The 17,428-nt window shown below is 37.1% G+C and overlaps 1 protein-coding gene across 5 annotated transcripts in view; it reads left to right on the top strand.

Annotated features, from left to right (window-relative positions):
• Nucleotides 1–5,728: 5,728 nt before the first annotated feature.
• Nucleotides 5,729–17,428, top strand: part of LOC124723158 (palmitoyltransferase ZDHHC2) — a 279,047-nt gene continuing 267,347 nt past the window's right edge. For 4 of the 5 annotated variants that reach the window (XM_047248352.1, XM_047248350.1, XM_047248353.1 and 1 more), the window contains exon 1: nucleotides 5,729–5,995. In XM_047248352.1, the coding sequence (XP_047104308.1) occupies nucleotides 5,845–5,995 (151 nt within the window). In that variant the 5' untranslated portion in view covers nucleotides 5,729–5,844. The remainder of the gene's footprint in view (nucleotides 5,996–17,428) is intronic. The other variant, XM_047248351.1, reaches the window with a different exon arrangement.

Genomic DNA, 17,428 nt, shown 5'->3' with positions numbered 1-17,428 from the left:
GAGGCATTCTCCTGCGCTTGCATGGGGCCTGTGGTAGTAATCGAAGACACGCTGACAGCTGTGAACCACCTGCATCCTTTCATGCTTGACGTCTTCTCTGATGATGATGTCATCTTTCAGCAGTATAATTGTCTGTGTCTCGGAGTCAGAATCGTGCTACAGTGGTTTGAGGAGCATTATAGCGAACTCATGTTGATGTCTCAGCGACTAAATTTGCCTGATATAAATCCTATGGGACTCGTCTGGGTCGCTATCAGGTACCATCACCACATACGCAAATCGATGGTCCATTATTTACACGAATTACATGACCTGTGCATAGACATCTAAAGCCACATACCTCCACAACCCTGCCAAAAAACTGTTGCCAATCCCAGGGAGGAATAAGTCAATTCTGAACTCTTGGTTTAAAGTTCTAATGGGACTAATAGCTTTTCTTGCGTCTGCTTTTCGTAAAGTGGTGAGCAATGATTTCACAGTTTTCTTCATTTCACATTTCCAAGGTTCCATTTTTCCTTTGAGAACAGTGGGAGAGGGCTTTGTATACTTATATTCTCTTTTTAAAACTTCTGAGGTATTTGCGGGACTAATTTCATTCACAGTTTTGTCCATCTTGTTGATGAGTTCTTTTCATATTTCGTCTTCTCAGTATGTATGTCCATTGCTGTTTCTAATGGTTGGGTTTGATATTTGATGCACTCCTCTTCCTTCTTGGAAGTGTGACATTTCCTCTAGGCAGTTAAACAGTCCTTGTTCACAGTTATCATTAGGCTTATGCTAAGAGTATAGGTTCCTCTTTTTGATCCCTGTTGTTTTTTGACAGCCTTAACCAACTATCTTTTGTATTTTTTGAATGTTTCTCCACTGGTTGAGCTAGGTCTTTGAATTCATTTTCTTTTTCATTTCGTTTATTGGTGTCAAACTGGGATACAGCTGCTGTGTTGTTCCTTCTGTTAACAGGTATGAGTCTGCACTTTATTACTGAAACATAGTGATGATAATTTACATTTATCCTATTTTTGACTTTGATATTCATTATGTTGGAGCGCACTTTCAAGATGGTCTGTGTGGAATTAGCTCATTATTGTGTTGGGTGATCACCATAATGTTTGCTTTCTGGGCAGGTGCTAGTAATGGGTGGACATTAATGGAAAATTATAATTCCCACATAATCAATGAATAAATAAAGAGGTAACAAAATTTCTTGCCACTTGGATTCGAAGATACCTTATATGAGACAAAAATGCCGAATACATTAATGACAAACACATTACAGGCTGTTATCTCTTAAGGGCTCTAGCAGGAGGCATACGCACAGGCACTAATATCTGCTGAAAATGAATATTTTAAAGCGTATTTAAAATCTCAACTCATATTCTGGGGAAATTCACCAGCAGCGCAGGGACCTTCAGAATCCAGAAAGGAGCCATTAGGATTATTACAGGAAGCAAAGCTAGATAGCCATGTAAGTCAGTTTTTTAAAGATGGAAAATGCTACCACTAGCATTAATTTGCATTAAAAAATGTAATTGGAAATGGTAATAGATCAGAAAAAATTGTGACTTATATAATCACAACACTAGATTAAAAGGCAACTTGCATTTACTCCCAGCTAATACAAGTTTGTATCAGAAAGGTGCTTGCTATATGGGATTAAACTATTCAGCAAGTTACCAAATATTTAAAATAAATACTTAATATTAATGCTTTTAAAGGATCTCTTAGATAATATTAATAGTACCACTGCTTCTATTCAGTAACTGACTACTTGAACTACAATTAATGTTTAGATCAGTAACTTTTGTAATTTCTAACATGTACAACTACATATAACCATGAGAACTGTTCTCTGTAATGATTAGAGTTAAGTCCTATATCAACTTGTACATTGGACTACCAGTACATGCGACGAAAAGACTAAAAAATAAATAAACTCGGACATTAAAGTCACCCAATAAGATTTTCATATGGCGTTTTGCGATCTTAACCACTCTGGTAACCACCTTATTATAGAATTTGTCTGTTTTATCAGCGTTCTTCCGGTTTTTATCGTTTGTTAGAGAATGTACATTAATAGAAATATCAATTTTGTTTTGAAACCTCAGTGTTAGAAAACAGTCTGTTATTGACAGTATCAAACATTCAGACAGACCTATTATTAACAGTAGTGGATGTGCTGAGAGCTAAGTTGTTCTTCATGACTGTCTTTTGGGCCTTTCTCTTAAAGAAAATATCTACGCAATTTAAGTATTTCTTCGCTTGTTAAGAGCATTTCTTGCAATATAATCATTTATTTATTTATTCTTGTTCTTTTGATCCAGTATACGAAAGATCTGCATGGATATGGAATGAGTCATAATTATAGATGAGAGCAGGGCTAATAGACACAAGTAGTAATATGTGCCAAGGAACAAAATATGCTAATAATTACAAGTTTAGGCATTTTCTGCCATGAAACAGTTGTATAAAACAATAAAATAGTAAATTACAATTATTCCACATTAAAAACTATAAATTTCCTAGGCTTGAAGTATGTCATTAGCCTGAATAAAAATTTCTGTGCTGACATAGGTTATCGTGTTTGGCCACAAATTGGTAATAGCAAATTTCACCAGTACAATGTAGAAATATTTATATTAAAGAATACATCTAAAAGATCAATCAGACAAAGTTTTAAGAGAGCAAAAAGACCTGAAAAATGGGAAATTCCTAGACAACTTTCTACCAGTTCTAGGGCAAAGCATTACAGAAGCACAGAATGTAAAACTATCACTACACTCATTAATAAAAGTGACTATAATGCAAAACATCAAGCAACCATAAAGCATTTTTACTTGACCCTTGTGGTTCTCAGTACTATCTCATTAGAATACTGTGATAAATGTGACATATAAGATCTTTGTACCAACTATTCAAAAATGATATGCACCTACAATAACAGAACAAATATTTACAAGTTATTTTAAAGAAATTGCATATAGTCACACTTACACCAATGATGAACGATAATTAAATACAACAGAGAGCAAAAGCAGATGCAGGTTAAATAGCAAAATTCTGTAAAATAATTATAATCTTCCTAGTGTTAAGAACATTATTTAAGAGCTTTGCAACAACTGCGTGCGAAAGTGATGTCCTTCTAAAATAGTGTCAACACCTCAAAACATCATCTGTAAAGTAAGTTATAATGTGCCTAGTATATCTACAGATTTGACTTGTTCCTACATAAAAATCACAAGTGTCATTAGTGTATCCAATGTATGAAACTTCCGTTTTAGATACTTGAAAATGGCCTAAGGCCGAACTTGTACAATCGTACAGGAAATAAAGAAAATGGCAGCTGCAGGCTTCAAGAAATCATTCAAAAGATTAAAAAAGAGTTTTTCAGAAGGTATTGTTTCAATGTACTCTTAAACTGTGGCATTACACTGTTAAAATATTTTATGTCCAATGGGAGTGCATTAAATGCCTTTGTGCTTCAGTAGTACATGACCTTTTATACTAGACTCAAGTTGTTTCTATCAATGTGCAAGTCATATTTTGATCTTGTGTCATAGTCATTGTATATGCTATTGATTTTCTGCATGGGGAATTTGTTAACAATAAAGCGCATAAGGGATAGGATATATTGTGAGGTTGTTGTTAATTTTATATGTATTTTAAAAAGATTTCTGCATGAATGGATTCTGTTAACTCCACTTAGAATTTGGATTGCTCTTTTCTGATTGGCAAATACTTTATTTGACATTGGTTGCTTACCCCAAAATATTTTTCCACAGAGCAAAAATGAATGAAAATAGCCAAAATAAGCAGCCTTAACAGTGTCAATATTAGCAGCTACTGCTATCATACATAGAGCTTACGTTGCTGAACTAAGTCTTTTTTTCAAGTCTGGAACATGGCAAGACCAGTTTAGTTTATTGTCAATGTGCAGGCGCACTAATTTTGAAGAATCAACTTGCTATTTATTTTGATAATTACAGCTTAGACTTATGTCCACCCTGACTTTCTGAGACACAAGGAAATGTTTCTTTTTTTTAAATTCAGGTCACTGCAGCTGAACCACTTATGGACATCATGGCACACAAAGTTGGCAAATGTTGCACTGTCATTGTCAGGTGTTTTTTCAACTGAAAGGTATGTAATATGTACCATGTGCAAAGAAAGTAAATTTTTAGTAACTTTTGTACAAAGTAGAAGGTCATTTAAAAAAAGGGAAGAGTAAAGGGTCCAGCACAGAACCTTGAGGCACTCCTTTACATACTGTTGCCCAACCAGATGAGGCTGTTGTGCCATCTCCATCATTCAACGACACCCTCTGCTTTTTATCAGTCAGGTATGATCGAAGCTTCATTCCCATTGTGTCACTTTGACTGTATTATACCACTTTCGAAAGGAGGATTTCATGGTTCAGACGACGGCTTTAGTTAAATCGCAAAATATACCAGTTGAAACCAGTCTATTGTTCAGGGCTTCCTAAACATTATTGGTAAAGAAAGTATAGTATCTCAGTTGATATGCCTGTTTGGAATCGAAATTGACAATAGCTAAGAACCCTATAGATGTTCAGGTGTTCCACAATTCTCTTACATTTAAGTTTCTCGAGAATACTGGAGAAGCATGTTAAAAGGAAAACAGTTTTTTTCTAGTATACTGATTTCGCATCGTCATACTTCATTCTGTCTGGGACAGTATCTTGTAGAAGGGATTCTTTAAATATAAGGCAAAGTAGTACACAAATGGAAGTATGACAGTGCTGAAGTACGTTAGTGGAAATATCGTCAAAGCTAGACGAATTTTTATTTTGAATTTTAGTGACAATCCTTTTCACCTCACTGACTATAACAGAGGCTACGTGCATTTGGCTTATTTTGCACAATCCAGATCCTTTCAGAAGATCCATGGCCTCATTGACTAAGATAGAAGTAGAGTGGAATAGCATTCTAGTAAAGCAGAATTTTATTTTCGAGGAAAGCTTCACTCAGCTATTTCATCTTGGTGGCTGGCATTTATAAATTTGTATTTAAAGTTACCAAGAAAGTACTGGATTTGGATTTTGGTTTCTGTGTCTCTTTGGGATTTCCAAGACGCTCCAGATAATTTTATTTTGTTGTGCCATCATGACTGTATAATTTAATTTCGCTGAGGAATAATGAGTAACTCCTACTATAATTGCGAGTGTCAATCTCGAAGTACTATTTACTTTTGCATTCATTTTACGATTTCTTGACGACGACCCTACTTCTTCATCCGGGTATGTAATGGTAACTTTACGACTGGGCTACTCAAGCCACTCATCATTCTCGCAGTCGAAGTTAACTGCTTTATAAAAATGAAAATGAGACTACTTCATTATTGGTATTTTTATTAGGAGTAATGGTATTAGTGGTAGTGTCATTAGCAGTATTATGTTCAGCATATTACTGCAAGACTTGTGTTAAATCTGAGTAATTTATTATTATTGTCGCTACTATGATCAAGGTTTGCTCTGTAAGATAGTTGTACACCTTAGTACGGGTATGGTCTTTGCAAAAGTCACAAGCTTGATAATGACATGAAAGAAATGTAAATAGCCCTCAGTATTATACCTATATTATACCTATATTATTTTAAAAATTACGCAGATCACCTTTCACGTCTATATATAGTCTGTGATTAATTTATCGATTTGCAGGGTGAGGTGAAACATGACAAATCTTTGGTGGGAGTGTCACGTAACTGAAATATCTTTGTTTTGTACTTAGGTAGTTGAATGGAATCACGTTGGGTATGCGGATGTGTAGTTGTCATGCTGTGTCTTGTTGTGTAGATATGTGTGTGTGACAGAGAAATGAAAGTGTATGGATGTTTCAAATGATGCCATCGAACACTAACGATCATAACCGTACAAAACTGTATATGTGGTGCTTCCAAACTGTTAAATGGGTTCCTGTACTCTTCATAGTTACGATCGTCGTGTGGTCGTATTATGCATACGTAATTCAGCTGTGTATATGTGAGTATACTTTACGTTGTTTTGTTGGTGGCTTGTTGACTATGAATGAATTTTCAAATCTATACTGTTACAGTTCTCTTATGATTGTTTACAGTACATGTTTGTTGTGATTAAAAGCGAAACAATACAGCTACGTTAATATTGTGGTGTTTATTTATTTTTTCCAAAACTTTATTGGCATTGGATTGCGAGTAATTCGAAATATCAACAACTGATTTTTCTTAACTCGGTTGTTCCCACATTTTTATACGTCCTTGTAAACTAGAAACAAGTTAAGGGTAGCCGTGTAGCAAGTGTAAGACCGTATAACATTTTCCTTGTACGTAAAATGGTTTAACATAATGGTTCCCATTTACAAAAATATGGAAGAACCTTTCCAACAAAATTTGATACGCGTTTCATCTGTCGGTGCTGTGGGTTGTCAAGATGTTGTTATGAGTGGTTTGGTATTTTCGTTGAACTTGGTTTCCTAGTAATATGTTATTCTGTGTATCGACAAATTATTCGTCGAATTTACGATTATGACATCAGTCCAAATATAGGATCGTATTTGACGCTCAGTTTAAATATATTTAACTGACACAGTATTGTATTATCATACATTCCTTGAGTAAAAGAAAAGTAGTTTCTTCAGTTGTCAGATAATATAATTAGAGGTCCTAAGGAAGCTTCTTGCGATAATTGTTAGACTTGTCAGTATTGGATTTTGTTATTGCTTCTATATCTGTAAAGAAATTTTGTTTCATTATTGGTTCAGGTGCTTAAGATTCTTGCAGTGTTCCATACCACACACACAGTCGGTAGTCAGTGCAGAGTTCATAGGCTGTGTGCTTTAAAAACATTGTATGTATTCATGCAAAAAGAGTAGGCCTATTCCATTTAATCAGTTTGCTTGTAATAGTCATATAAATGAATTTGTCATGTGTGTTATGCACTGGTTTACCCTGATAGTTGTTTCATTTATGACAAGTTTTTCCATTGAGCTCTCCCATTTCAGTGATTATTTCTTTTATGATTTCATAGTCCATAATGTCTACATGATTCTTTAGATTGCAGGTACAGTTTGATAGTGGAATCCGACAAATCTTGGGTGTGGTGACACTGCTTGCCTCAAATACAACTGACGATACCAAAAAAATTGAAATTGAGTACTTCCCCTAAGATACATAAATCGACCACAAGTGCCGATACCAAAACATCAACCACCAACACGTGCAGTAAATAACATCAACACACAAAAACTCCACTGAACATCATAACACACAAATAATAGACCCAAAATAATAGACTACTTAGCACAAAAAAGTTACACACACACACACACACACACACACACCAAACCAAACCAAACTCCCAACCCACCTACAACCTACTCCCCCCTCCTCGACCTTCACCCTCCACACGAAAACAAAAATTCACCAACAGTCCTTGGTCCGAGACACCAGAACTCTGGCTAACCATCTCCACCACAAGCCCAAAAAGTTGCAGAAACTTAATAACGGATAACATGTCGTCCCCATTTTAGCCCGCAGACGTGCACTATTAAACCTAGAAGTCATATCCACACCTAACAATAGAAGCCACAAACTGAAGTAAATGACTTACCATGCTACAAACAGCAAACAACACCACAATAACATACACACAACAGAAACTCAATTCTTAACTCACTGAAACCAATTTCCATTCTTCTATAACAGTCACGAGCAATAAAAGCACACTTCTAGCACCAACACCCAAATGAACCCAATACACCACATAACACTCAGACTATATGCATACCACCAGAGGACACCACCAACCACAACAAGACAACATCTACAAACACAACACACTCATAAACTAAACTCCGCACCATCATACGTCACGCACAACACCACCCTTACGTCACTGGTCAAAGCCGACGGGTGGAATTAGTCGCCTCTGTTGACCATATCATCAGCATGTATGACATTTGGACCCTTTAGTGTACTCATATCATTTATATAGAGAGCGAAAAGCAGTTGGCCCAATACTGTGTTGGTTTTGAGGCTCAGGGATTCTTCCGTGCACTTCTTTATTAGAAATGTCAGTGGCTCTACTGGAAACTCTGAACAGTAATTAACTACTCTTGTGCAAATGTCATCAGGCCCTATGGCATTTTTTTTTTCATTTTGCAGATTATTTTTTATATTTCCGTACAATTTGTTCGAAAGGAATAAACATTGTTACATTAACATTGCTTAAAGAAATACATTATTCTTTTTATTTTGTGGGATTTTGTCATATGAGATTGTCTACCACAGTTAAGATTCTGCTCATAGAAAATGGAAGTGATGAAGTGTGGGGCCAAAAATTCCTTTCTTTTTTTTTTTTTAGGTATTATGTTTTCATTATTGTTGGTACTTATTTCTTTTCTGTCTGTGCTAATCAAAGTCCAGACAGTCTTTGCCATATTAAGTGGGTACTTGCTTTCTTGAAGTACAACATCTTTATTTCCTTTAGCGATCTGTGGGAATCTCTCTCTCTCTCTCTCTCTCTCTCTCTCTCTCTCTCTCTCTCTCTCTCTGTTTGTGTAGTCTTCATTACTGGTTCGATTTTCAATATTTTTTGTGCCTCTCATGAATTTTTCAGGTTCCCTCTTGCCCATTGAATGACTGGTGTGATCCATTTCTTTCTCATTATATTTTTGCTTTTATTACAGCATAAAATATTTTATTGCCCCAATGTTTATCCATGGATTTCCTATAACTGTGTTACTGTTATGCTATATTCTGGACTGTATGGAACTGGTAAATCAGAATTGTATGCTAGAGCTAAGTATAAGCAGGCAATCAATGAGGCAAAGAAACTACATGATATAGTAAACATTGAAAAGTAAAAAGAAAAAAATGCAAGGAAGCTGTAAGTGTAATTAACTCTAGCCATAACCCCAGAAGAATGTAAGAAACTTTGTATCCAATCCATTGAAGAAATTGTTGTTGTTGTTGTCTTCAGTCCAGAGACTGGTTTGATGCAGCTCTCCATGCTACTCTATCCTGTGCAAGCTTCTTCATCTCTGAGTAACTACGGCAACCTACATCCTTCTGAATCTGCTCAGTGTATTCATGCCTTGGTCTGTCTCTAAGATTTTTACCTGCTGCACTTCCCTCCAATACTAAATTGTTGATCCCATGATGCCTCAGAACATGTCCTACCAACCTATCCCTTCTTCTAGTAAAGTCATGCCACGAATTCCTCTTCTCCCCAATTCTATTCAGTACCTCCACAGTAGTTACGTGAATCTTCAGGATTCTTCTGTATCACCACTTTTAGAATCTTTGTATTCTCATCTTGTCCAAACTATTTAGCGCCCATGTTTCACTCCCATACATGGCTTCATTCCATACAAATACTTTCAAGAAAGACTTCCGGACACTTAAATATATACTCAGTGTTAACAAATTTCTCTTCTTCGTAAACGCTTTCCTTGCCTTAGCCAGTCTACATTTTATATCCTCTACTATGACCATCATAATTTATTATGCTCCCCAAATAGCAAAACTCATATACTACTTTAAGTGTCTTATTTCCTAATCTAATTCCCTCAGCATCAGGCTGCAACCCTGTCTCACTCCCTGCCCAACCACAGCTTCCCTTTCATGCCTCTCAACTCTTATAACCGCCATCTGGTTTCTGTACAAATTGTAAATAGCCTTTTACTCCCTGCTTTCTCTTAGTCTTCAAATGCTAGAAACATAGGTTTGCCTTTCCTTAATCTAACTTATAAGATAAGTCGAAGGGTCAGTATTGTCTCATGTGTTCCTACATTTCTACGGAATACAAACTGATCTCCCCCAAGGTTGGGTTCTACCAGTTTTTCCATTCATCTGTAAAGAATTCGTGTTAGTGTTTTTCAGCCATGACTTCTTAAACTGATAGTTCAGTAATTTTCGCACATGTCAACACGAGATTTCTTTGGGATTGGAATTACTATATTCTTCTTGAAGTCTGAGGGAATTTCGCCTGTCTCATACATCTTGCTCACCAGATGGTAGAGTTTCATCCTGGCTGGCTCTCCCAAGGCTATCAGTAGTTCTAATGGAATGTTGTCTACTTCTGGGACCCTTCAGTGCTCTGTCAAATTCTTCACACAGTATTGTATCCCCCATTTTATTTTCATCTACGTCCTCTTCCATTTCCATAATTTTGCCCACAAGTATGTCACCCTTGTATAGACCCTCAATGCTCCTTCCACCTTTCTGCTTTCCCTTCTGTGCTTAGAACTGGTTTTCCATCTGAGCTCTTGATATTCATACAAGTGTTCGTCTTCATCCAAAGGTCCCTTTAATTTTCCTGTAGGCAGCATCTGTCTTACCCCCTAGTGATATATACATCCTTACATTTGCCCTCTAGCCATCCCTGCTTTGCCATTTTGCACTTCCCGTCAATCTCATTTTTGAGATGTTTGTATTCCTTTTTGCCTGCTTCATTTACTGCATTTTTATATTTTCTCCTTTCATCATTTAAATTCAGTACCTTTTCTGTTACCCAACTATTTATACTAACCCTCATCTTTTTACCTACTTGATCCTCTGCTGCCTTCAGTATTTGATCTCTCAAAACTACCCATTCTTCTTCTACCATATTTCTTTCCCCCATTCTTGTCAATTATTCTCTAATGCTTTCTTGGACACACTCTACAAACCTTTGGTTCTTTCAGTTTATCCAGGTCACAGCTCCTTAAATTCCCACCGTTTTGCAGTTTCTTCAGCTTTAATCTACAGTTCATAACCAATAAATTGTGCTCAGAGTCCACATTTGTCTCTGAAAATGCCTTAAAATTTAAAACCTGGTTCCTACATCTCTCTCTTACCATTATATAACCTATCTGAAATCTTCCAGTGTCTCGAGGCCTCTTCCACATATACAACCTTCTTTCATGATTCTTAAACCAAGTGTTAGCTATGATGAAGCTGTGCTCTGCATGAAATTCTACCAGGCGGCTTCCTCTCTCATTCCTTGCCCCCCCCCCCCCCCATTCCATATTTACCTACTACTACTATTCCTTCTCTTTCTTTTCCTACTATCAAATTCCAGTCCCCCATAACTAAAATTTTCAGCTCCCTTCACTAACTGAATATTTTTTTTTAACATCATACATTTCGTCAGTCTCTTCATCTGTGGACCTAATTAGCATATAAACTTGGACTACTGTGGTACGCCTGGGCTTTGTGTCTACCTTGGCTACAATAATGCATTCACTATGCTACTCATAGTAGCCTATCCAAGCTCCTATTTTTTTATTCATTATTAAACCTACTCCTACATTACCCCTGTTTGATTTTGTATTTATAATACGAATACACTAAGCAGATTCAGAAGGATGTAGGTTGCAGTAGGTACTGGGAGATGAAAAAGCTTGCACAGGATAGAGTAGCATGGAGAGCTGCATCAAACCAGTCTCAGGACTGAAGACCACAACAACAATCTTGTATTCACCTGACCACAAGTCTTGTTCCTCCTGCCACCGAACCTCACTAATTCCCACTGTATCTAGCTTTAACCTGAACATTTCCCTTTTTAAATGTTCTAACCTACCTGCCTGATTAAGGGATTTGACATTCCAAGCTCCGACCCATAGAACGCCAATTCTCTTGAAGAAATTAGTAGTTAATAAACGAACCTCCCGAAACCGCACTTAGTATCAGCAACAACTGCTTTGAAAAGCCTTTCCCAAGCTCTTTCACAGGAGTGTATCAAAGTACTGTCCTGAAAATAGGGAAAAATTTCAAACCTTCAGCTAGTGTTGATTACTATGATTAGTTCATGTAATTTGTTTAAAGATGTTATTGACGGTGTAATTTATCCTTTAACTTATTGTGTAAATAAATCTCTAGATGGAGGTAAGTTCCTTGAGAAACTACAAATTTCTAGTTGTGCCCATGTACAAAAAAGTTGAAAAGAACTGTCCCACTAGCTATAGGCCCATATCCATAACTCCTTTTTTTTCTAAAATTTTTGAAACTATAATGTATAAAAAAGTTGGTGTTTATTTGGGCAAATCAAATATAATCAGTGATAATCAGTTTGGGGTCAGGAAAGGTAAATCCGCAACTGACTCAATGGATTCCCAAGTAAAATTTCTCCTAGTTGTGTTCAAGGCTAGGGGCTATGCTCCGGCTATGTTTTGTGACCTAAACAGGGCTTTTGATTCTGTAGAGCATAATACTTTGTTGACTAAGCTACTCTATTACAGTTTTGATGGCAACAGTATAAGCATGTTTAAATCTTTCCTAGAGAACTGCCAACAAGTTGTGTGCATTGGTAGAAAGAAGTCAAATTTGTCAGTCCACTTCCGTGCACACCAGGAAGAAAACTTGCCGACCAGAAGCCAAACGCTGATTGGTGGACTGCTACCAATCACTGACAACATGGACATCCACGAATAGCCTCTTTCCTTCAGTCTTCCCTTACGTCATGACTAGCCAATCGTATTAGAGGGCCAATTAAAAGTTTTACGACAGTGCCGTCAGACATTGATAGTCTGTAATAAATAGAAGCACCTATCCCCATGCAAAACAAGTCGTGCCCTGAGGAAGGCCATTGCAATTTGGCCAAAATGTTGGTTTTAGTTTATTATTGTTGTTAGTTTTTAGCAATGACATGGCTTAATACCCAGAAGAATTTTAATCACTAAGACAAATTTTGTTTATATTAGGTCTGGAGTGCCACAAATGTGAGTGCTTGGATCTTTATTGTTTCTGTTAATGATTAATGATCCCCTCCTAGGGGACACTGCGTTACCATAGGCACCCCCAGTGGTGGGTGGGAGGCTTTGTGTGCTCTGATGAGGTTGAGATATTTACCAGCCGGAGTGGTCTCAACTGAAGAGTTAGACGATGTGTGACCCACACCATAGGGTAGGGAGTTGAGCACAGGGCTGATACCCCTGCCTTGTAAAAAATCTATTATTGCGAATAATTCAACAAGGAATGCCGGACTGCCCCTACGTAGACAAACTATCTAGAAATATGGATTTATCAATGCTTATGTTTGGAACATGGAACGTGCACACACTGTTGCAAACAGGAGTGATGAATAGTGTTGCAGAAGAGTTGCTAAGGTATGGAATAGGAGATGTTGCACTGCAGGAAATCAGGTGGAAGGGAAGAGGAGATTTATAAGCAGAAATTCTCGATGTACTATTCAGGAAAAGATGAAAGACAAGGGGAGTATGGAGTTGGGTTTATAGTCTCCAAGGATATGCATAGATCAGTTATTGCCTTCACACCATATAATGAAAGAATATGTACTCTACGTATGAAAGGCAGATTTCACAGTGTGACCTTTGTTAATGTATATGCGCCCATGGAAGAATCAGATGAAGATACTGTAGACATCTTCTATGATAAACTACAGGAGGTGTGCGACAGAATACCCAAATATGATTCGAAAATAGTTCTTGGTGACTATAATGGAAAACTGGGAAAGGAAGAGGCATTCAGAAGTGTGTTTGGTAAGGGTGGAAAATACCAGAAACAAATGAAGCCAGCCAAATGGACCATATATTGACATAAAAGAGGTGGGCATGTGATATGGAAATTGTGCGCACTTTCCAAGGAGCTAATTCTAGTTCTGACCATTACCTACTAGGAGCCAAAGTGAGACAGAAACTTGCCATGGCTGTCAGAGGAAGTAGTACCAGGGTAAAGAAATGGAATATAGAACAACTGAAAGATAGGTCTACTGTTCAGGAGTACCCGAACAGATTGAGACACAAGTTACAAACAAAAGATCGTGGAGATGATATAGACAAAGAATGGAACTCTATTAATGCACATGAAATACTGGAAGAAGTAAGGAGACTTGGGAATGAAGACTGGTATGATGAATGTAGACACAGTGGAACAGAAAAAGAAAGCAAGGCTGAAATGCTTGCAGCAGAATACTAGATCGAATCAGGCATTATATAATGAAAAGAGAATAGAGGCAGCAAGGGTATGCAGGAGGAGAAAAAGGGAAGCCATGAAGAGAAAGATAGAGAAGATGGAAGAGCGGTAAAAAAGGAATGAAAGCAGAAAATACTACAAGAAAGGAACTCAAGAATATAGACCAAAAATAACAGCTTGTAAGGACAAAGAGAGAGATTTGCTGACAGATAAAAAAGATGTTGTGGATAGATGGCGAGAATATTTCAAGGGAATTTGGAGGGCAATCCTACCAGGAATGGGCAGCCACTCTATTATACCATAGATTCAGAAATAGAGGATCCAACATCAGAGGAAGTATGGAAGGTAGCGCATTGTTTAAAAAATTATAAAGCACCAGGAACCAATGAAATAATTGCAGAACTGCTAAAAAATGGGGAGCTGATCTTCAAAAGCAGATCCACAAACTTAAGTTGATATGGAATCAGGAAAGAATCCCAGAAGAATGGACCTTAGGTGTAATCCAATCAATACACAAGAAAGGAGACAAGACCTGCTGTTCAAATTACCGAGGAATTACCTTGCTGAATGTAACCTATCAGATCTTCTGGAGTATTATCTGCAACAGGTTAGCACCATATTCAGAAGAGATTTTGGGCAGTATCAGTGTGGATTTCGACCTAATAGCTGAACAACAGACCAGATATTTGTGTTGAGGTAAATACATGAGAAGATATAAGAGTATAACATTGAGCTTCATAACCTCTGCTTAGACTTCAAGCAGGCCTTTTATAGCCTAGATAGAGCACAAATGCTAAATGATTCCAAGGTTGCAGTAAAGGTGTCAGACGAGGGGACTCACTCTCTACAATGCTTTCCAATCTGACTCAAAGCAGCCATGCAGAAGCTTCGGATATCTGGTTACATAGGCACAAAGTCGACTCAGATATGTGCATATGCCAATGATGTAACAATTATTAGTAAAAGGATGTCACTATAGAGGACAATATGTGAGATGAAAGAAGCCACAAGACCTAGAGGCCTTCCTATAAATGAAACAAAGACTAAGTACATGAATTTCACCAGGAAGGAAAATAACGTGGATAGATTATCAGCAGGCGGTTTCAATTTTGAACATGTGCAGAACTTTGACTATTTGGGCTCTAATATTAGCAGCACAAATTCTTTGTTAACTGAAATAAAACTGCGCATCCTAAGTGGTAATAGATGCTCCCATGTTTAAGAAATTGTTGGCCTCTAGGTTATTAAATATGCAGCTGAAGCTGCAACTATATAATGTCATGATGAGGCCAGCCGTAACCTACAGACGCGAAACATGGACGTTAACGAGTGGTGATGAGCAACAGCTCAGGATATTTGAACATAGATTGCTGCGTAAGGTCTGTTGGGCAGTCTAGGATAATAATGGTTTCTGGAGATCTAGAATGAGTACTGAGCTGGACTACTTCATACAAGGAATTATAAAAAGTAAAAGAATAGCCTGGCTTGGGCATGTCCTCAGGATGGGTACTGGAAGAATGGAGGCCAGACAGAGGAAGGCCACGAAAACAGTGGATAGATGATGTGGAAGAAGATATAAAATCTCTGGGTCAGAGGACAGTGGAGAACAGCACTGGAGAGGGCAGAATGGAAGTATGCTGATGACACAACTTTTCTAAATAAAAGCACAGATCTAGCCGCACTGAAAACATTGACCAAAAGTACCCTTGCTCAATCTTCATTACAGTTCAGAGCGAATGGTTTCTTACTAAAAGTAAACCCCAGGAACTTAATGTTAGCTTGAAGGAGATCCCTAACCACCATAAACTAGAAACTGTTGGAATTTTAGGTGTTACTACTACTGATAACAAATTGACCTGGGAACCACACATCAGAAATATATCAGGTAGACTTTCAAGAGTAATTTATTTAATTAGGAATTTAAAAAGATATATTCCAGATAACTATGTAAGATCAACATATTTTGCTTTCTTCCAAAGGATTATATGATGTGGAATTTTATTGTGGGGGAGTAATTCTCACAAATATTTTGCTTTTGCAGAAGAAAGTATTGAGGATAATTACTGATTACAGTAAATCAGAACACCGTAAACCTCTGTTTGTTAAATTGCAATGTGTAACAATAGTAAACCTATTCATTTATAATGTTCTGTTGTACATTAGGAACAATGTTTCAAAATTTGTATTGAGAAGTGATATTTGTAGCTATAATACTAGAAACAGAACACCATAGATTGTGTAAATCACAGAACTCCTACGTAGTCCTTGGACTAAGAATGTTTAACAGACTAAGCAAAGATTTTAAAGAATTGCCTGTAAATGTTTTTAAAGCCAAATTGTATAAGCTACTAGTAAACAATCCTTTTTACACTGTTGAATTTTTTAAGAGGAAAGTACTGTTTGGTAACATGTGGTTTCTACTTTTACCCATTTCATGCAAACTAAAGTACATTGGGAAATGTATGCTTTTAACTTTGTCTATTGCTTTAACAGACTGGCGACTATAAAATTTTATTATTATTACTCCATTTTTCTGAGCTAAGTGTAACACCTTTAGTTTTTTTTACTATGTCTTACATCCATAAATGTGTATGCATTGTGTTTTGATTTGTCAATTATTTCTATCAACAGCTTGCAGTGGTCTGAAAGTAATATTTAATACCTGAACTTTTTGTATAGACTGATGACATGATCTACCAGTGTTGCAAATGATGGAAAAACAGCATCCCTATAGTAGTCCCCCCGCCACCCCCCCCCCCCCCCCCCCCACGAATTTAGGTTGTGAAGTTCTGATTTGATCATATACCGTATTTACTCGAATCAAAGCCGCACTTTTTTCCGGTTTTTGTAATCCAAAAAACCGCCTGCGGCTTAGAATCGAGTGCAAAGTAAGCGGAAATTCGGAAAAATGTTGGTAGGTGTCGCCACAACTAACTTCTGCCGTCAAATATATGTCGCACTAAACAGGTATGCTTTGCAGGCACAAAGATAAATACTGGCGCCAAAACCTTTGCGTCAGTAACTAAATTAAAAGGTAGAAGAATGTATACATTATGCAATGTATTCTTTCGTGTTTGCTGCTATTTCATTTAAATCCTGTCTGCCTAATAAACTACGAAACTAGAACAGCAAACGCAGAAGAATATACATATCATGTCATGTTTATATTCGTATTATTCTTATGCTGAATAGTGATACATTCAGAAACTAAGCATGGCAACTGAATAGATTTTTAAATCTAAGATGACCCTAATTTCTGTGCAGAATGTAATGTACTAAAGAAGTCGTCTGCAAAGATTTTCAAACAGAGAAAAATTTTCGCTAAACTCTCGTTCAGAACATCTTCTATCACACGCAGTCTGTTATTTGGTTCTTGTTGATCATTATCAAAGAAAGCAGCAGTTTAAGTAACAACAAATAGCAGACTCTCGCCATTGTTTCGCTTATGAGACAATTCCTCTCTTTTTTCCTTTTTTTTAAATTGTAAGCCGCTGCAGCGCGCACAAAAGCAAGCCTTGCCGCG

This window comes from Schistocerca piceifrons, chromosome X (genome assembly GCF_021461385.2).
Source record: "Schistocerca piceifrons isolate TAMUIC-IGC-003096 chromosome X, iqSchPice1.1, whole genome shotgun sequence".
Taxonomy (NCBI): Eukaryota; Metazoa; Arthropoda; class Insecta; order Orthoptera; family Acrididae; genus Schistocerca; species Schistocerca piceifrons.
Note: the sequence above shows the minus strand (reverse complement) of the source record. Positions and strands in the feature narration are given on the sequence as shown.